This window comes from Pelophylax lessonae, assembly GCF_965119305.1.
Source record: "Pelophylax lessonae genome assembly, chromosome: 4".
NCBI classification, from domain to species: domain Eukaryota; kingdom Metazoa; phylum Chordata; class Amphibia; order Anura; family Ranidae; genus Pelophylax; species Pelophylax lessonae.
In genome coordinates this window covers 282,148,173-282,166,095 of record NC_138771.1, presented here as the reverse complement: position 1 = coordinate 282,166,095, position 17,923 = coordinate 282,148,173, and the positions used below count along the sequence as shown (strand labels likewise).

Here is a 17,923-nt window from a genome sequence, read left to right as displayed (position 1 = left end):
ATAAAAAAGACATGGCCCACCAGCGCCAAATGGGTAGCTGGAGCTACAAAAAACTGCGGGGGGAGGAAAAGAGCACGGTGAAGTGTGCTGCTTTAGGGCAGGGAGGGCCGGGCATGCCTGGTACGGATAGACGGTGAGTGCCATTTGTGACGGCTGCGAGATCTTGAGGTTCTGGACGCTACTTGCCATTCAGGTTGCACGCGGGGTGGCAGTGGAGGCATAACACGGGCAGTCGAGGTTTCCGAGGCGTCGGGCACAATACCCCACTGGCGAAGCAGACGCATCCCTTGGTCAATGGTGGTGACTTGGGTGGACGAGCCTTGGTGGGTTATGCACAACTTCGCAGGATATTTCCATTTGTAGATTATTTTGTGGTTTCGGAGTGCCTTGGTTACAGTGTTGAGGTTGTGACGCTGCTGCAAGGTATACTGGGAGTAATCGGGTAGCACTTGGACTGTCGCTGCTCGTTCCGGTAGGTGATCTCTACGTCTAAAGGCGTCCAAAATTTTTTCCTTCGCTTGGAAGAAGTGAATTCGAAGCAGGACGTCTCTAGGAACATCTTGCGGAAGGAATGAAGGTTTCGGGATTCTATGAATCCTATCTATGGTCAAGTTCGCGTTGGTCAAAGCAGGGACAGCCTGCTGGAACAGGTCACGCACAAAGTTTGGAAGCTGATTAGGGAGGACAGTCTCTGGAATGCCTCGGAGTTTTAAGTTGTTTCGCCGGGACCTATCCTCCAGGTCCGCGAGCTTGGCTTGGATACGGCTAATATCAGTTTGTTGGGCAGTATGAGAGTCCACTAAGGCATTGTACGAGACGGTAAACTCATCCATTTTGCATTCCACATTGTTAACCCTTTCGCCCAGGCCATGTAACTCTTTTTGGCAATAGGCTGTGGAGGAGGAAACAGTTGCGTGCATCATGGATAACATATCCCTTAAGGCAGTGTCAGAGATAGGCTGTCCTGTTGTGGGGATGGAGGCAAAGGGGTCTGGTGTGGGAACATATGCCCATGCAGGAGCTGTGGCGGAGTCCTGGTCACTCACCTCCATGGATGCAGGGTGAGGTGTAAGATGGCTCTCCTCCCATCGAGGCTTCGACTTTGCTGGGCTGTGGGTGGACAGTGTGGGTGGTGAGGAGTCGGCAGAGCACGCTGGCCTCATCTGCCTGTTCGTGTCCGCCGTGTCTGGGAGCGCTGGTGACGTCACTGCCGCGACTGGACTTGGAGACGCTAGAGGGCGGACATCGCCGTGATTCTGCGAGGCTCCGGTGCCATTTTTCGTTGGTCCCGAGGCCGCAGGTTGGAAGAATTCCGACAATTTACGGACCGCCGGCGGGTCCATTTTCCTCCGCGTCATGATGGGCAGCTGCCGTGGATGTTCCCCTGAAGATCCCTGTATGTGAGTTGATGTAACACTCACGTAGATGGGCCGTAGATGGGCCGTAGATGTGTCGTATGTCGGGCATGCAGCGGAGCTCCCTTGCTAAGTGGCCATACTGTCCTGCGGTCGCCACGCCCCCCCCCCTATCTATAGAGTTTTAATAAGTAAATATTATACACTGTTGAATGTTGAAGAATATAAATATATGTGTGTATGCTTGCAGAGGAAGAAGCATAAAATGTATATCACTAATGAAATTTAAGGAATTATGGGAAAAAATTATAGACACTTATATACTGTATAAACAACATACAATGCCTTGCGAAAGTATTCGGCCCCCTTGAACCTTTCGACCTTTTGCCACATTTCAGGCTTCAAACCTAAAGAAATAAAACTGTAATTTTTTGTGAAGAATCAACAAGTGGGACACAATCATGAAGTGGAACGAAATTTATTGGATATTTCAAACTCTTTTAACAAATAAAAAACTGAAAAATTGGGCGTGCAAAATTATTCAGCCCCCTTAAGTTAATACTTTGTAGCGCCACCTTTTGCTGCGATTATAGCTGTAAGTCGCTTGGGGTATGTCTCTATCAGTTTTGCACATCGAGAGACTGAAATTTTTGCCCATTCCTCCTTGCAAAACAGCTCGAGCTCAGTGAGGTTGGATGGAGAGCGTTTGTGAACAGCAGTTTTCAGTTCTTTCCACAGATTCTCAAATTGGATTCAGGTCTGGACTTTGACTTGGCCATTCTAACACCTGGATATGTTTTTTTGTGAACCATTCCATTGTAGATTTTGCTTTATGTTTTGGATCATTGCCTTGTTGGAAGACAAATCTCCGTCCCAGTCTCAGGTCTTTTGCAGACTCCACCAGGTTTTCTTCCAGAATGGTCCTGTATTTGGCTCCATCCATCTTCCCATCAATTTTAACCATCTTCCTTGTCCCTGCTAAAGAAAAGCAAGCCCAAACCATGATGCTGCCACCACCATGTTTGACAGTGGGGATGGTGTGTTCAGGGTGATGAGCTGTGTTGCTTTTACGCCAAACATAACGTTTTGCATTGTTGCCAAAAAGTTTGATTTTGGTTTCATCTGACCAGAGCACCTTCTTTCACATGTTTGGCGTGTCTCCAAGGTGGCTTGTGGCAAACTTTAAACAACAGTTTTTATGGATATCTTTAAGAAATGGCTTTCTGCTTGCCGCTCTTCCATAAAGGCCAGATTTGTGCAGTATATGACTTGATTGTTGTCCTATGGACAGAGTCTCCCACCTCAGCTGTAGAACTCTGCAGTTCATCCAGAGTGATCATGGCTGCATCTCTGATCAGTCTTCTCCTTGTATGAGCTGAAAGTTTAGAGGGACGGCCAGGTCTTCGTAGATTTGCAGTGGTCTGATACTCCTTCCATTTTAATATTATCGCTTGCACAGTGCTCCTTTGGATGTTTTAAAGCTTGGGAAATCTTTTTGTATCCAAATCCGGCTTTAAACTTCTCCACAACAGTATCCCGGACCTGCCTGGTATGTTCCTTGTTCTTCATGATGCTCTCTGCGCTTTAAATTGACCTCTGAGACTATCACAGTGCAGGTGCTTTTATACAGAGACTTGATTACACAAAGGTGAATTCTATTTATCATCATTAGTCATTTAGGTCCACATTGGATCATTCAGAGATCCTCACTGAACTTCTGGAGAGAGTTTGCTGCACTGAAAGTAAAGGGGCTGAATAATTTTGCACGCCCAATTTTTCAGTTTATTTGTTAACAAAGTTTGAAATATCCAATACATTTTGTTCCACTTCATGATTGTGTCCCACTTATATCTTTATGATTGAAGCATGAAATGTGGCAAAAGGTCGCAAAGTTCAAGGGGGCCGAATACTTTCGCAAGGCACTGTATACTTTAACTATAGTATAAATTTTATATGCGGCCGAGAAAATTTCTCTACACTCAATGTGGCCCAGAGAAGCCAAAAGGTTTGACACCCATGTTCTAGACTATAGTTCTACAAGATAACATGTATTGATTACATATAGCATCTCATTGGATATGCATATTATCACAGCACACAGGCATATAGGTGTATAAAGCATATAGATACTGACCCCGTAAATTCATGCACTGGGCATATCATCTACTGGGGGGGCAGGCATCGGGACCATATATTGCGGGAGCGACCACACTGATACACTGTAGACCATATACAAATCCTTTAAACACATGTAGAAAATCAGGGGAGGGTATAAATGTCCAATTATTGGAGCAGGTACAGAAATTGGCAGGCAGGGTGTTGTGATAGCCCAATGTTAGCTGCTGAGTTTTAGAATGCAGCTGCCAGTTCCTTCTGCAGATAAACAGGGATGAGGGAAGAGAGCGTAGGGCAATACCCATGCTGCTGTCATTCTGCCACCATAGCCATAAGATCATTAAAAAACCCCACTGAGCAAGCCTCATTCATCTCGTGTCTGTGATCTGCTTAAAGCAAACAAACCAACTGAAAATAGTTGCTATACACTGTGCACATTAGCTTGCTGTGAAGATATGTAATCCTGCTACACATTCAGTTTTTTTATTTTGCGGTAAATGGATCGTATTCTTCATTATCAACATATCATATCTTTGGATACATTTAAAATAAAGGAAACCAAAGCTTGGCATAGACAAGAGATGGGCCATAGGTTTTGCGGTATGATGTTCTTGCTGTTGGGCCTTTGGTCATTTTGTGGTAGTAAAGGAATGCACTATGCATGCCTTTTTAACCAGCCTTGTTGATAAGTTGATACAGTTATTTGTAAGTGAATCTCTTCCTTGACTTTTCTATCAGTATTGTATCTCTAAATGGATAATGGCTTCTGGACACTTTGGGTTGTACCATAAAAATTAAATCTACTTCTCACAGCAAACTTGGCATAGAAAATTTGAACCATTATTGTGATTCTGATTACACAATTCCCCATAGGTTTGTCTGTTTCTCATCCTAGTAATATAGAAAATATCTGTTAATTAACTAAAGTGCATTGTGTAATCACTTTCACAATATCAGTTTCTAATAACTTTGCCAAGTAGCATTGCTCTGATCCGTAGGGCAATGTGCTCATTCACAAAAACACATATATTTATCTGTGTGTGTGGTATTAAGAAATGCTATGCCACATTTTGTGCCTTCTTTTATTTGTGTATTCTCTTGTTCTTAACAGTGGATTGAGAAAGCTGTCTTGGATATTTTTAGCTCTGGTGCTCTTTACGCATGCTGTGAAAACATTCAACAGGAACTGGGACTGGGAATCGGAATATACTTTGTTTATGTCTGCTTTGAAGGTAAAGTATTTCTTCTGAAGCGTGCAAGATTTAAATGGCTTATCTCCTTGCAATTTTGGTAGCACCAACAACTGTCAATTTCATTTTTCCTTGTAAGACTTTCTAGCAAAGTTCACTGTTCTCCATAATAGTTATTACATGTAAAGTTAAGGTCAGACATGACATTTGTAACTGACGTAAAAAAAGGTCAGTTATTTCTGCAGTGTGTATTTTTATATTGAGCTGCTTCATGTTTTGGCTAAATTAGTAAATGCTTCTAGTTAAAATAGTTGTCAGCAATGTTGGCCTGGGACTAAACTGCCCTAAATTGTAAAACACACCAGCCCAAAGTGTGTGTGTGTGTGTGTGTGTGTGTATGTGTGTGTGTGTACTACATACATACAGTTTGGGCTGGTGTGCTTTACACTTTAGGGCAGAGTTTTAGTCCCAAGCCAACATTGCTAACAACTATTTTAATTGGAAGCCTTTACTAATTAAGTCAAAACATGAAGCCATGCATCTGTAAAGTATCCACAGCGTTTCACTTTTTCCACATCTTGATATGTTACAGCCTTATTCCATAATGGATTCAATTCATTATTTTCCTCAAAATTCTACAAACAATACCCCATCATGACAATGTGAAAGAAGTTTGTTTAAATTCTTTGAAAATGTATTAAAAATAAAAAAATGAAATAAATCACATTTACATAAGTATTCACAGCCTTTGCTCAATACTTTGTTGAGGCACCTTTGGCACCAATTACAGCCTCAAGTCTTTTTTGAGTATGATGTTACAAGCTTGGCATGCCTATTTTTGGGCAGTTTCTGCCATTCTTCCTCGCAGGACCTCTCAAGTTCCACCAGGTTCGACGGTGAGTGTCGGTGTACAGCCATTTCCAGATTTCTCCAGAGATGTTCAATCGGGTTCAAGTCTGGGCTCTGGCTGGGCCACTCAAGGACATACGGAGTAGCCCCGTAACAACTCCTTTGTTCTCTTGGCTGTGTGCTTAGGGTCGTTGTCCTGTTGTAAGAAGAACCTTTGCCCTAGTCTGAGATACAGAGCGCTCTGGAGCAGGTTTTGATCAAGTATGTCTCTGGACGTTGCTGCATTCATCTTTACTTCAATCCTGACTAGTCTCCCAGTTCCTGCTGCTGAAAAACCTCCCCACAGAATAATACTGCCATGCTTCACTGTAGGGATGGTATTGGCCAGGTTATTGCCTGGTTTCCTCCAGACATGACACTTGCCATTCAACCCAAAGAGTTCAATCTTTGTTTCATCAGACAGGGGAATTTTGTTTCTCATAGTCTGAGAGTCCTTCAGGTGCCTTTTGACAAACACCAGGTAGGCTGTCATTTGCCTTTTACTGAAGAGTGGCTTCCATCTGGCCACTCTACCATGCAGTCCTGATTGGTGGAGTGCTGCAGAGATGGTTGTTCTTCTGGAAGGTTCTCCTCTCTCCACAGAGTAATGCTGGAGCTTGGTCAGAGTGACCATCGGGTTCTTGGTCCACTCCCTGACCAAGGCCCTTCTCCCCCATCGCCCAGTTCGGCCAAGCAGCCTGCTCTAGGAAGAGTCCTGGTGATTTCAAACTTTTTTCATTTCAGGATGATGGAGGGCATTGTGCTCATTGGGAACTTCAATGCTGCAGAAATGTTTCTGTACCCTTTTCTAGATCTTTGCCTCGATACAATCCTGTCACAGAAGTGTACAGACAATTCTTGGACTTTATGGCTTGGTTTGTGCTCTGACATGCACGGTTAACTCTGGGATATTATATAGACAGGTGTGTGCCTTTCCAAATCATGTCCAATCAACTGAATTTACCACAGGTGTACTCCCAAGTTGTATAAACATTTCAAGGATGATCAATAGAAACCGGATGCATCTCGGATCAATTTTGAGTGATATGGAAAAGGCGTCTGTGTGTTATTATATAATTTTATGCTGAAAATCTGACATGCTGGTTGCATCCAAGTCTTTCGATGGATTGAGTTTGTTACAATCAGCCTGCCCATAGATGGATCGACTCTCTCGGCTGGTCCCTACTGAAAGAGCTTACATTTCATCTTTTCATGGCTTTCATCTCTCAAGACTTCTAAACTTTTATATGTTATAATGGATCTGATTAGTGGTTGTGGGCAACATCACCTCCTATTTAACACCTTTTGATAAAAAAAGGGCAAGGAAATCACAAGATCTATATTGCCAAACATACATCAAAGCGGTTGTATCCTCAAAAAAGAAAAAAAACAAACAAACCCTGCAGGACAAAGGCATAATGAGCTAGTATGCATCGCATACTAGCTCATTATTAAATACTTCCCTTACAACGAAGTCCTGACACAGTGAGTGGCCGGAGCCGCAATGACGTCACTCCCACGCATTTCACTTTCCGGCAAGGAGCCGGCAAGGACCTCTGAAGGTCCACCGGACCTTCAGAAGGCATGCCCCGCTGGTGTCAGCGGCTGCATGCAGGGTGAATATCTTCTAAACCATGAAGGATTAGGAGGTATTAATTTTACCTACAGGTAAGCCTTATTTTAGGCTTACCTGTTGGTTAAAGTTAAAAAGCGGAGTATACTACTGCTTTAATTGTATTCCCCTGGGTGGTCAGTGGACAGGACTTGCTGGGACCCTGCTGCAGATTTCCCTTTTGGGGTATAGTGTAAAGCTGCTCAAATGTATACCTGTTTGCCTAAAGTTCAGCTTTGAAATAGATTGAGGTGTGTCTATATATAGGTTGGAGTTTATACCAAAAATTTACAAAAAGTTACCAACATCCCCATGTTAACTATTCAAAAGAACATTGCTCTAAAAGTTTAGAGCTCTCGCCGTAGCGAGATTGATGAGGGCTAGAGGACCAGAGAATGGGACTTTAAGGGTACCAGATAAACATCAAAAAATCACAAGTAAATATAAAATCATTAAAGCTTTATTACACATCTAAAATCATCCACACTACAAATGAGCGAGGAAAGAAAAAAGAACAAAAAAAGGACAAAAAAAGATTAGGATATGTCGCATGAGTAAATACAACAGTGTTACAAGACCATATACATATTAAATGAAGGTGGCTTATCCGGTGAGTAACCCGGCTCTTGTCCACAAAAGAGCCCCCAACATGTTTCGCCGGAGGCTTCTTCAGGGGCGTTTGACTGTTGGAAATATGGTCGTAATGATGCTATATCAAAATATAAAACGGGTATTACATATAGTTTGTAATAACAGACATTCGTTATGTGAGCATTTCACCATACAGATCCACCAAAAGGCCACACCAGATATATTATCGGCTCCCGCACTCGTCCCCCCCCCCCCCCAGTTTCTCTGCGTTCTCTTTGATCCTATGCATGCATGTCACCCCATGGCTATTCTTTCCGGACTTTTGGGCATCTATTCCAACTGGTGTGGCCTTTTGGCGGATCTGTATGGTGAAATGCTCACATAACCAATGTCTGTTTGTACAAACTATATGCAATACCTGTTTTATATTTTGATATAGCATCATTACGACCATATTTCCAACAGTCAAACGCCCCTGAAGAAGCCTCCGGCTTCTGTTGTATTTACTCATGCGACATATCCTAATCTTTTTTTGTTCTTTTTTCTTCTTTCCTCGCTCATTTGTAGTGTGGATGATTTTAGATGTGTAATTAATAAAGCTTTAATGATTTTATATTTACTTGTGAATTTTTGATGTTTACCTGGTACCCTTAAAGTCCCATTCTCTGGTCCTCTAGCCCTCATCAATCTCGCTACGGCGAGAGCTCTAAAGTTCAGCTTTGTATTTACATACAGTAAGTTCACACATTTTAAAGGAAAATGGAGGTGTTGCCAGCTGCAACTAATCCGATTTCTGCTGTTTTTTTTTTTTTTTTGTTTTTTTAGTCTTGGTTTAAAAATGAGCACAAGTTAAAGGGCACTACCTCAATGTTTCTTTCTCAGTTGTGTTTATTGATGAGGTTTGCTATTTTTCATTCAAATGTTTAACTTAAGTAACATGTTTATTTTTGCCTGATTTTACTGAACCTTTGTGCTTTTTTTTTAATCTTTATTCGAAATGCATTTATCCTTATTCAGTTCTCTTCTATTGGTTTCCTATGTATAGGTAAATAAAAATAATGCAAAGCTTTGGAATAATGTTGGCCACGCACTGGAAAATGAGAAGAATTATGCGAATGCCCTCAGGTTCTTTAAGCAAGCCACACTTGTGCAACCAGGTAGGGATTGTGGAATAAAGCTGCATTTTAGTCTGTCTTTACACACTTAGCATATTAAACCTGTGCTTTTAATAGACCATGCATAATTAACATTAAAATGTCATTCTAAGTCCTAAATGTGTGGTGTCTTGTATTGCTACATGTGAACAGCACCTGTACTTACACATATCATGTTCCTTTTCTTTTTGCTTGGTACATCTTGCATTGTAGATTTCATGCTGATGCTTACAGTTTGCTATTGTAGTGCTTTTCCCTCTCAGTGTCAACCTCCTGGATGTTACTGTTTTGTTGGGTTGGATGCTATGCAAAGAAAGGAGCACAACCCCATCTAGTAACTATACCCCTGCACATGTATATAAACTCAGTTTTTAGTTTAGTGTCCTACGGCGGCAGAATGTCTCTCTCCAGCCCAGCAGAAATAAAACTTAGCTGCTGCCTCAATCTACACATTTTTCTTTCATGGATGTGGCTGCATCATCAGATGCTACATTTGAATATAAGGTTCTGCAGGCATGTTTGCTCATTTTTGGCCTCTTTGTATTTCCTCATTTTTGTAGTCTGTGTTTGTATATCCCATATGTTGAAGAATGGAATCCTGTGCTGTTCAATAATTGGTCGGAGAAAAAAAAATTTTGTTCCCACAATAAAATCCATATTCTAATCCTACAGTAGAGGCCACAATCAAAATATTCATACACTATGCTTATAGGTGTGTACCTTCATTTAAAGCCGAGTTCTGCCCCCAGAAAAAAATGAGGTCAGCAGCTACATATACTGTACATGTTTTCATCGGCTGTCAGGTGCTGCGGCCGCCATTGCTGGTAAGGGAACCAGGCAGTGAAACCTTGTGGCTTCACAGCTGGTTCCCTACTGCGCATGCTTGAAGCATGCTGCACATTCTAAATGGTGCAGAGGCGGGCCAAGGAGGAGGGAGCCGGACTTGTGACCTGTTTTTGCCGCGGCCAAGTCCACCAGAAGTGGGGACGTGAACTGAAGGGGGGGGGGGGGGAACAATCCGATAAGCAGAAGTTCCACTTTTGGGTGTAACTCCGCTTTAAACCATAGCAAAACATCTGGGCGCCTCGCCTTTAACTTTTCTCTTAATCTGTAAGTCCTCAATTCTATGCTAGTGTCTAAAGGTGAGAATATCGCCCTTAGCTTACATAATTTATATATTTTTCTTTATTATTTTATTTATGGAGACTTAAGCCAAATCTTCACTGTTTTCTTATGCTGGCATATAAGCAGTCTATCTGGACTGGAGCAACCTTAGTAAAACTTTGGGAGCTGCACCTGGACCCTACGCTGTGGGGACAACCTAATATTGTTTCAGACAATGAGCTCGACCCGAGCCCTTATAAGGTACTTCTTCCCACCTTTTCATCATGGTAATTGGTTACAGGATAATCTTCACTGGCATTACCATGTACTCCTTGTGGACACGCTTACCTTATACGCCGCACTCTATTCTGTGAGGGGAATAACCTCACTTGTAGCTAGGATGGAGACCAGGTGAAAGGAAGCCAATGCAAAATCGCAGGCAAACATTTGTTCTACAGAAGGCCCACACAACAGTCAACCTCAGCGGCAATGTGTCCCTTGCATTGGAGCAAGAGCCAGTTAACACCAGTCTCCACATCAGATTCTAGCTTTATTTTAAGCACGCAAAAAGCAGCCTATATAACTAAAGCAGGTTTTTTTTTTTTTTTAACCTTAGTGCATTTTCTGCATTAAGGTAAAAAAACTTTTAATAGTAGCATCTCCCATAAATGCCTCAACCTGATCTCGGGTTTCAGTGCTGTGCACATCTGCAGCAGCTCTTTCCCCTCTCTCCCCTTTCTCACAGGCTTAGCTGAGAGTATCGGTAGCCATTGGCTCCTGTTGCTGTCACTTAAAACCTATGAGCAGAGAACGGGGGGGGGGGGGGGTGAGCTGAGCTGAGTGTCTGAATAGATGCAAAAAGCCTGCTTCAGGATTCAGGATCAAGCACGCATGAGTGTCCCCATAGGAAGTGGCTTCTTATGCGGGTACTCTGTGAGGGATCGCAGAGGAGAATTGGGGCTTCACTGTGTAAAGCCATTGCACTAAGCAGGTAAGTATGACACATTTATGATTTTAATTTAAAAAAAGTTTAACGCTTTACAGTCACTTTAAAACTGTATTAAACCCCAAAGCAAACATTTTATTATATTGCAGCCTACCAATTCTTAGATGTGATTACTGCATTCGTTTTTTTTTTTTTTTCCCCACCTAGAAATCCTGCCAGGAAGTCTGTTGTTTTTCAACAGAACAAGCTGTCCTGCAGGCATAGAAGTTTGAGGGTTGAGACCAACTATTTTTTTTTTTTTTTATCTTAATGCATTAAGATAAAAAAAACCTTCTGTGTGCAGCACCCCCCTACAGCCCCCACCCTCACCCCTAATACTTACCTGAGCCCATCTTTATCCAGCGATGTTGCAGGAGTGTCTAAGCTGCCTGGGACTCCCCTCCTCATTGGCTGAGACAGCAGCACAGCGGGATTGCCTCCCTCTGCTGTCAGTCAACATAATTCAGTCAATCAGGAGAGGGATGCGGGGCCAGGTCATGGCTCCTTGTCTGAATGAAGCTGCTTGCTGAGGGGGCACTTAACAGGAGGGAGGGGCTAGGATCAGCGAAGAGGGACCTGAGAAGAGGAGGATATGGGCTGCTCTGTGCAAAACCAACTGCATGGAGCAAGGACGTATAATTTTATTTAAAAAAAAAAAAAAAATACTTTACAATCCCCTTTAAGCCTAATAGGGTGCTTACAATGGACAGCTTTCATTTATTTCCTGTATATAAAATATCCCAAAATTAACAGAACTGTTGCTGTAACTGGCTATAAAATGTTAGCTCGGGTTTGGCTTCAATGTATTACTGTATCTAAATTCTGCTACTGCATCTAATGCTCCCCTCCTCCCAGACTGACAATGCTGCTGTCCATAGGTGTCTCTGTTACTCTTTCATCTAGTGTGTAGGCATCTTATTAGAAGAAGTATGTTATTGGGTGGATCACCAGGTGAAAATGGAGGGGGAAAAGCCTAAAAAAAACCCAAAAAAATAAATAAATACAGTGTGTGTGTGTGTGTGTGTGTGTGTGTGTGTGTGTGTGTGTGTGTGTATATATGTATATGTACAGTCAGGTCCATAAATATTGGGACATCGACACAATTCTAATCTTTTTGGCACTATACACCACCACAATGGATTTGAAATGAAACAAACAAGATGTGCTTTAACTGCAGACTTTCAGCTTTAACTTGAGGGTATTTACATCCAAATCAGGTGAACGGTGTAGGAATTACAACAGTTTTTAAGGGACCAAAAGTAATGGGACAGATTAACAATCCTAAATCAAACTTTAACTTTTTAATACTTAGTTGCAAATCCTTTGCAGTCAATTACAGCCTGAAGTCTGGAATGCATAGATATCACCAGACACTGGGTTTCATCCCTGGTGATGCTCTGCCAGGTCTCTACTGCAACTGTCTTCAGTTCCTGCTTGTTCTTGGGGCATTTTCTCTTCAGTTTTGTCTTCAGCAAGTGAAATGCATGCTCAATCGGATTCAGGTCAGGTGATTAACTTGGCCATTGCATAACATTCCACTTCTTTCCCTTAAACTCTTTCGTTGCTTTCGCAGTATGCTTCAGGTCATTGTCCATCTGCACTGTGAAGCGCCGTCCAATGAGTTCTGAAGCATTTGGCTGAATATGAGTAGATAATATTGCCCGAAACACTTCAGAATTCATCCTGATGCTTTTGTCAGCAGTCACATCATCAATAAATACAAGAGAACCCGTTCCATTGGCAGCCATACATGCCCACGCCATGATACTACCACCACCATGCTTTACTGATGAGGTGGTATGCTTTGGATCATGAGAAGTTCCTTTCCTTCTCCATACTCTTCTCTTCCCATCACTCTGGTACAAGTTGATCTTGATCTCATCTGTCCATAGGATGTTGTTCAGAACTGTGAATGCTTTTTTAGATGTTGTTTGGCAAACTCTAATCTGGCCTTCCTGTTTTTGAGGTTCACCAATGGTTTACATCTTGTGGTGAACCCTCTGTATTCACTCTGGTGAAGTCTTCTCTTGATTTTTGACTTTGACACACATATACCTACCTCCTGGAGAGTGTTCTTTATCTGGCATACTGTTGTGAAGGGTGTTTTCTTCACCAGGGAAGGAATTCTTCGGTAATCCACCACAGTTGTTTTCCGTGGTCTTCTGGGTTTTTTGGTGCTGCTTAGCTCACCGATGCGTTCTTTCTTTTTAAGGATGTTCCAAACAGTTGATTTGGCCACACCTAATGTTTTTGCTATCTCTCTGATGGGTTTGTTTTGTTTTTTCAGCCTAATGATGGCTTGTAGGGCTGTGCATCTTCACTTACCTCACGATTCGATGCGATTACGATTATTAGGGTCGCGATTCGATACGATTCGATTCCGCGATGCATCACGATGCATCACGATTACTGCCCAATGCCCATGCCCAGCCCACTGCCCAATGGTTTTCAAAACTTTATCAAAAAAAACAAACAATCAAGCAGTCACAAATAAAAGAATCCTTTTTATTTTCATTTGCTTCAAAGGACACTTTCCTGTACCCTGTCATGGCCTGCAAGCCCTGCATACTTTAGTGCACTTGCACTGCAAACATATAGGAAGGTCTGAAAATGCAAACAGCATAGCAGAGACAGACAACAACTCTATTATTTTACTAGAAGTAACAGTAAAATTAGTAAAAAAACTGTAGTAGTGCAGTTTACTGCTTCATAAAAGAAAATATTAGGGTGAACCTGGCAATAGTGCACTGCTGCATAACTTCCATGTTCACCGTGATGTTTGTTTCCCTCTGCAACTGCCAGTCAACTCAAGTGAGTTGATGGATTGGCTGCTAGAGGGGAGTTACAAATATAAGCTTTAAGCTTATCAATTCACTTATGTCACTTTTATGTCACTTACTTTACAGAAAACGTTACCTGTCCTGCAGACAGTCTCTGTCTCTACCACGATTAAACCCAACTGAAGCCAAGCCAAAGCCACCATTAGAGGAAGGAAAACCCTTGACAGAGTAAATCATCATCTAAAGCTTAAACCTTGAGTAAATCTTCATGGGAATCACAAAAAAACACACAACACGATTGTCTGCATCAGAATCATGAGAACTGAAGAAAGGTTTGGCATTGCCACACTGGTACAACTCAAGGCATATAGGTTAGGTCAGGTTTGTGTGTATTTGTGATCCAGTACAGATTTAATCAAGGTTTTACGCTTCAATGTATGATTGATTTAATCTTTCAAGGATGTCCTTTCCTGTACCGTGGCTGCCTGGCTTGCCTTCAGTTGTATAGATACACTTTTACCTTTAGTATTTGTTTGGTTGAGGGAACCCCCTACACTTGCTATTGCTACAGAGTACAACAGACCAGCAGACAGACATGCGTTGCAATAATTTCCAGGTGTGTGCCATAACCTGTCCTCTACAAAACAGAGCACTTCCTCACTAGTAGCAAATATCAAAGGTGAACCTGGCAATAGTGCACTGCTGCATAACTTCCATGTTCACCGTGATGTTTGTTTCCCCCTGCAACTGCCAGTCAACTCAAGTGAAGTGAGTTGATGGCTGCTAGAGGGGAGTTATACAAATATAAGCTTAAATAATTATCAATTCACTTATGTGAATGGACCATTTTTGAAAACAAGCCATTCTCCATCTCTCCAGTGCTAGAAAAGCTGTAAAAAATATAAAATGTTCCAGGTTCACTGCGATTGTGTTTGCCCCTGCCATTGCCAGTCAACTAAACACAGTGTGTGTGTGTGTGTCATGACTACTCAAAAGCTTATACGCAGCCTCATCAGCATCAACTCAACACACACACACACTGTGTGTGTGTGTGTGTGTGTGTGTGTGTGTGTGTGTGTGTGTTGAGTTAATGCTAGAGCTGCGTTATAAGCCAGTCAGTCAGTCAGTCACGTTACAGAAAGAGAAAACTTTACCTGCACTTTACCCTGTCCCAGGCCCCCCCCCATCACAGACATCCCCCAGAGATACAGACGAGAGACCCCCATGAATCATTACACAATTATTTGTTCGGACATACCTGCTGTGTGACTGTGTGGGTTGTTGTGCACTGCATTGCAGAGGAGGACAGGTGCTGTGCTGCTCTCTGGGCTCTGTGGCAGGCGGCTGGCGTCACTGGCAGTGGTGTGGCGGCTGGGCCTCCAGGGCCTGTCGGCTACGGTGAGGTGAGGTGAGGCTGGCGGCGCTGGCTGGCTGCGATGGGGACGCACTTGGGGCTCCTAGCTCCTTTGTGTGGACTCACTGGACTGGCGGCTTCTGGCTTGGATGGCTGGCTTCTAGGCCGCAGGTGGGACGCCGATACACGCGGGGGATGTCTTGCTGCGCCTCGGCCCGGGTCAAAGAGGCGGAAGGGGAGGGGCGGAGCCTTTTTATTAAGCTCCCGCCACTAACCCACCAATCAGCTGCTGATCCTGCGATCTTGTGATTTTTTTTTTTTTCCCTTGCGCGATAGGGCGTGGCCGCGGCTGATGACGTCATTTCGTATAATCGATTATGCCGGCAGCCCGCATCGATGCAGAATCGCGAAGGGTCGAATCGCGATGCATCGTCTTTCGATTATATTCCCCAGCCCTAATGGCTTGCTTCACTGATAGTGACAGCTCTTTGGATCTCATATTGAGAGTTGACAGCAATAGATTCCAAATGAAAATAGCACACTTGAAATTAACTCTGGACTTTTTATCAACTCCTTGTAACTGGGATAATGAGAATAACACACACCTGGCCATGGAACACCTGAAAAACCAATTGTCCCATTACTTTTGGTCCCTTAAAAAGTGAGAGGCACATATACAAACTGTTGTAATTCCTACACCTTTTACCTGATTTGGATGTAAATACCCTCAAATTAAAGCTGGAAGTCTGCAGTTAAAGCACATCTTGTTTGTTTCATTTCAAATCCATTGTTGTGGTGCATAGAGCCAAAAAGATTAGAACTGTTTCAATGTCCCAATATTTATGGACCTGACTGTGTATGTATATATGTATATATGTGTGTGTGTTTGTGGTGATCGAAAGTTTGGGCACCCCAGGTAAAAATTTGTATTAATGTGCATAAAGAAGCCAAGGAAAGAAAAATCTCCAAAAGGCATCAAATTACAGATTAGGCATTCTTATAATATGTCAACAAAAGTTATATTTTATTTCCATCATTGACACTTTCAAAATCACAGAAAACAAAAAAAGGTGTCTGCAAAAGTTTGGGCACCCTGCAGAATTTATAGCATGCACTGCCCCCTTTGCAAGGCTGAGACCTGCCAGTGTCATGGATTGTTCTCAATCATCGTCTGGGAAGACCAGGTGATGTCAATCTTAAAGGTTTTAAATGCCCAGACTCATCTGACCTTGCCCCAACAATCAGCACCATGGGATCTTCTACTTGTCTAGAAAACTACACCATCCATGCTGGGGGAGGCCTGCACTCTGTCCTTGTCTTCATCTCGCAGTCAGTAGTGCTTAATCAGAAAAGGTCTGGAAAATTAATGATGGCGTGCTAAAAAAAAAACAAGGAAAATAAAAAGATGTATAAACACATATATCTGCACTTGTAAATGTGCAAAAAAGCCAATTTTGGGACGTGGAACGCTGAGGGGCTTTACATCTGCTCGGGGTCATCTGTTCAGCGATACAGTGGTGGCAGTACGGTGAAGCATCCTGAATATTGGTCAGCCTAATAGCGGATGGATTGTCTATTATGCTCATTTTCCAGTGAGCTCTGGTAAGCCTAATGTGAGCTCTATGCATGCAGCACCGTATGTGGATTAGGCACGTAGAAGTGGTGTGTGGTCTCCTCTTTACACTGGACACCCCCTCATTCTCTTGTTTGGACTTTGTTTGATGGACTCTTACTATATGCCTGCAAGATTTTCAACTATATGATTATTGTTGGTTTCTCACAATACATATGCAAGTGTATTATTATTTGAATTACCTATATGCTGGTTGGCTCTAGCTTAATTTCAGTCTAGCGCAGCTCTTTTTATACATTACCCATATAGTGACTCCCACTACAGCTGCTGCTTTTCCCTCTGGCTTAGCGCGGTTATTTACTTTTATATTGTCTAGAAAACTGAAAATAGTTGACGCTCACAAATCTGGAGAAGGCTATAAGAAGATAGCAAAGCGTTTTTAGATGTCAATATCCTCTGTTCGGAATGTAATTAAGAAACGGCAGTCATCAGGAACAGTGGAAGTTAAAGCAAGATCTGGAAGACCAAGAAAAATATCAGACAGAACAGCTCGCAGGATTGTGAGAAAAACAATTCAAAACCCACGTTTGACTGCACGATCCCTCCAGAAAGATCTGGCAGACACTGGAGTTGTGGTACACTATTCCACTATAAAGAGATACTTGTACAAATATGGTCTTCATGGAAGAGTCATCAGAAGAAAACCTCTTCCACCTCCTTATCACAAAAATCAGTGTTTGAACTTTGCAAATGAACATATAGACAAGCCTGATGCATTTTGGAAACAAGTTCTGTTGACCGATGAGGTTAAAATCAAACTTTTTTGGCCGGAATGAGCAAAGGTACGTTTGAAAAAGAAAGGGCACAGAATTTAATGAAAAGAACCTCTGTCCAACTGTTAAGCATGGGGGTGGATCAATCATACTTTGGGGTTGTATTGCAGCCAGTGGCACAGGGAACATCTCACGAGTAGAAGGAAAAATGGATTCAATAAAATTTCAGCAAATTTTGGATGGTAACTTGATGCCATCTGTGAAAAAGCTGAAGTTAAAGAGAGGATGGCTTCTACAAATGGATAATGATCCTAAACACACCTCGAAATCCATGGGAGATTACATCAAGAGGCGTAAACTGAAGGTTTTGCCATGGCCTTCACAATCACCTTACCTCAACATAATTGAAAATCTATGGATAGACCTTAAAAGAGCAGTGCGTGACAGAC

General features: G+C 42.5%; 1 protein-coding gene across 1 annotated transcript in view; it reads left to right on the top strand.

The window, feature by feature from the left end:
• The window catches only part of TMTC3 (transmembrane O-mannosyltransferase targeting cadherins 3), a 173,498-nt gene that overhangs the window by 98,525 nt on the left and 57,050 nt on the right, over positions 1 to 17,923 (top strand). The window contains exons 8-9 of the mRNA XM_082255325.1: positions 4,582 to 4,702; positions 8,797 to 8,908. Coding sequence (XP_082111451.1) covers positions 4,582 to 4,702; positions 8,797 to 8,908 — 233 coding nt within the window. The remainder of the gene's footprint in view (positions 1 to 4,581; positions 4,703 to 8,796; positions 8,909 to 17,923) is intronic.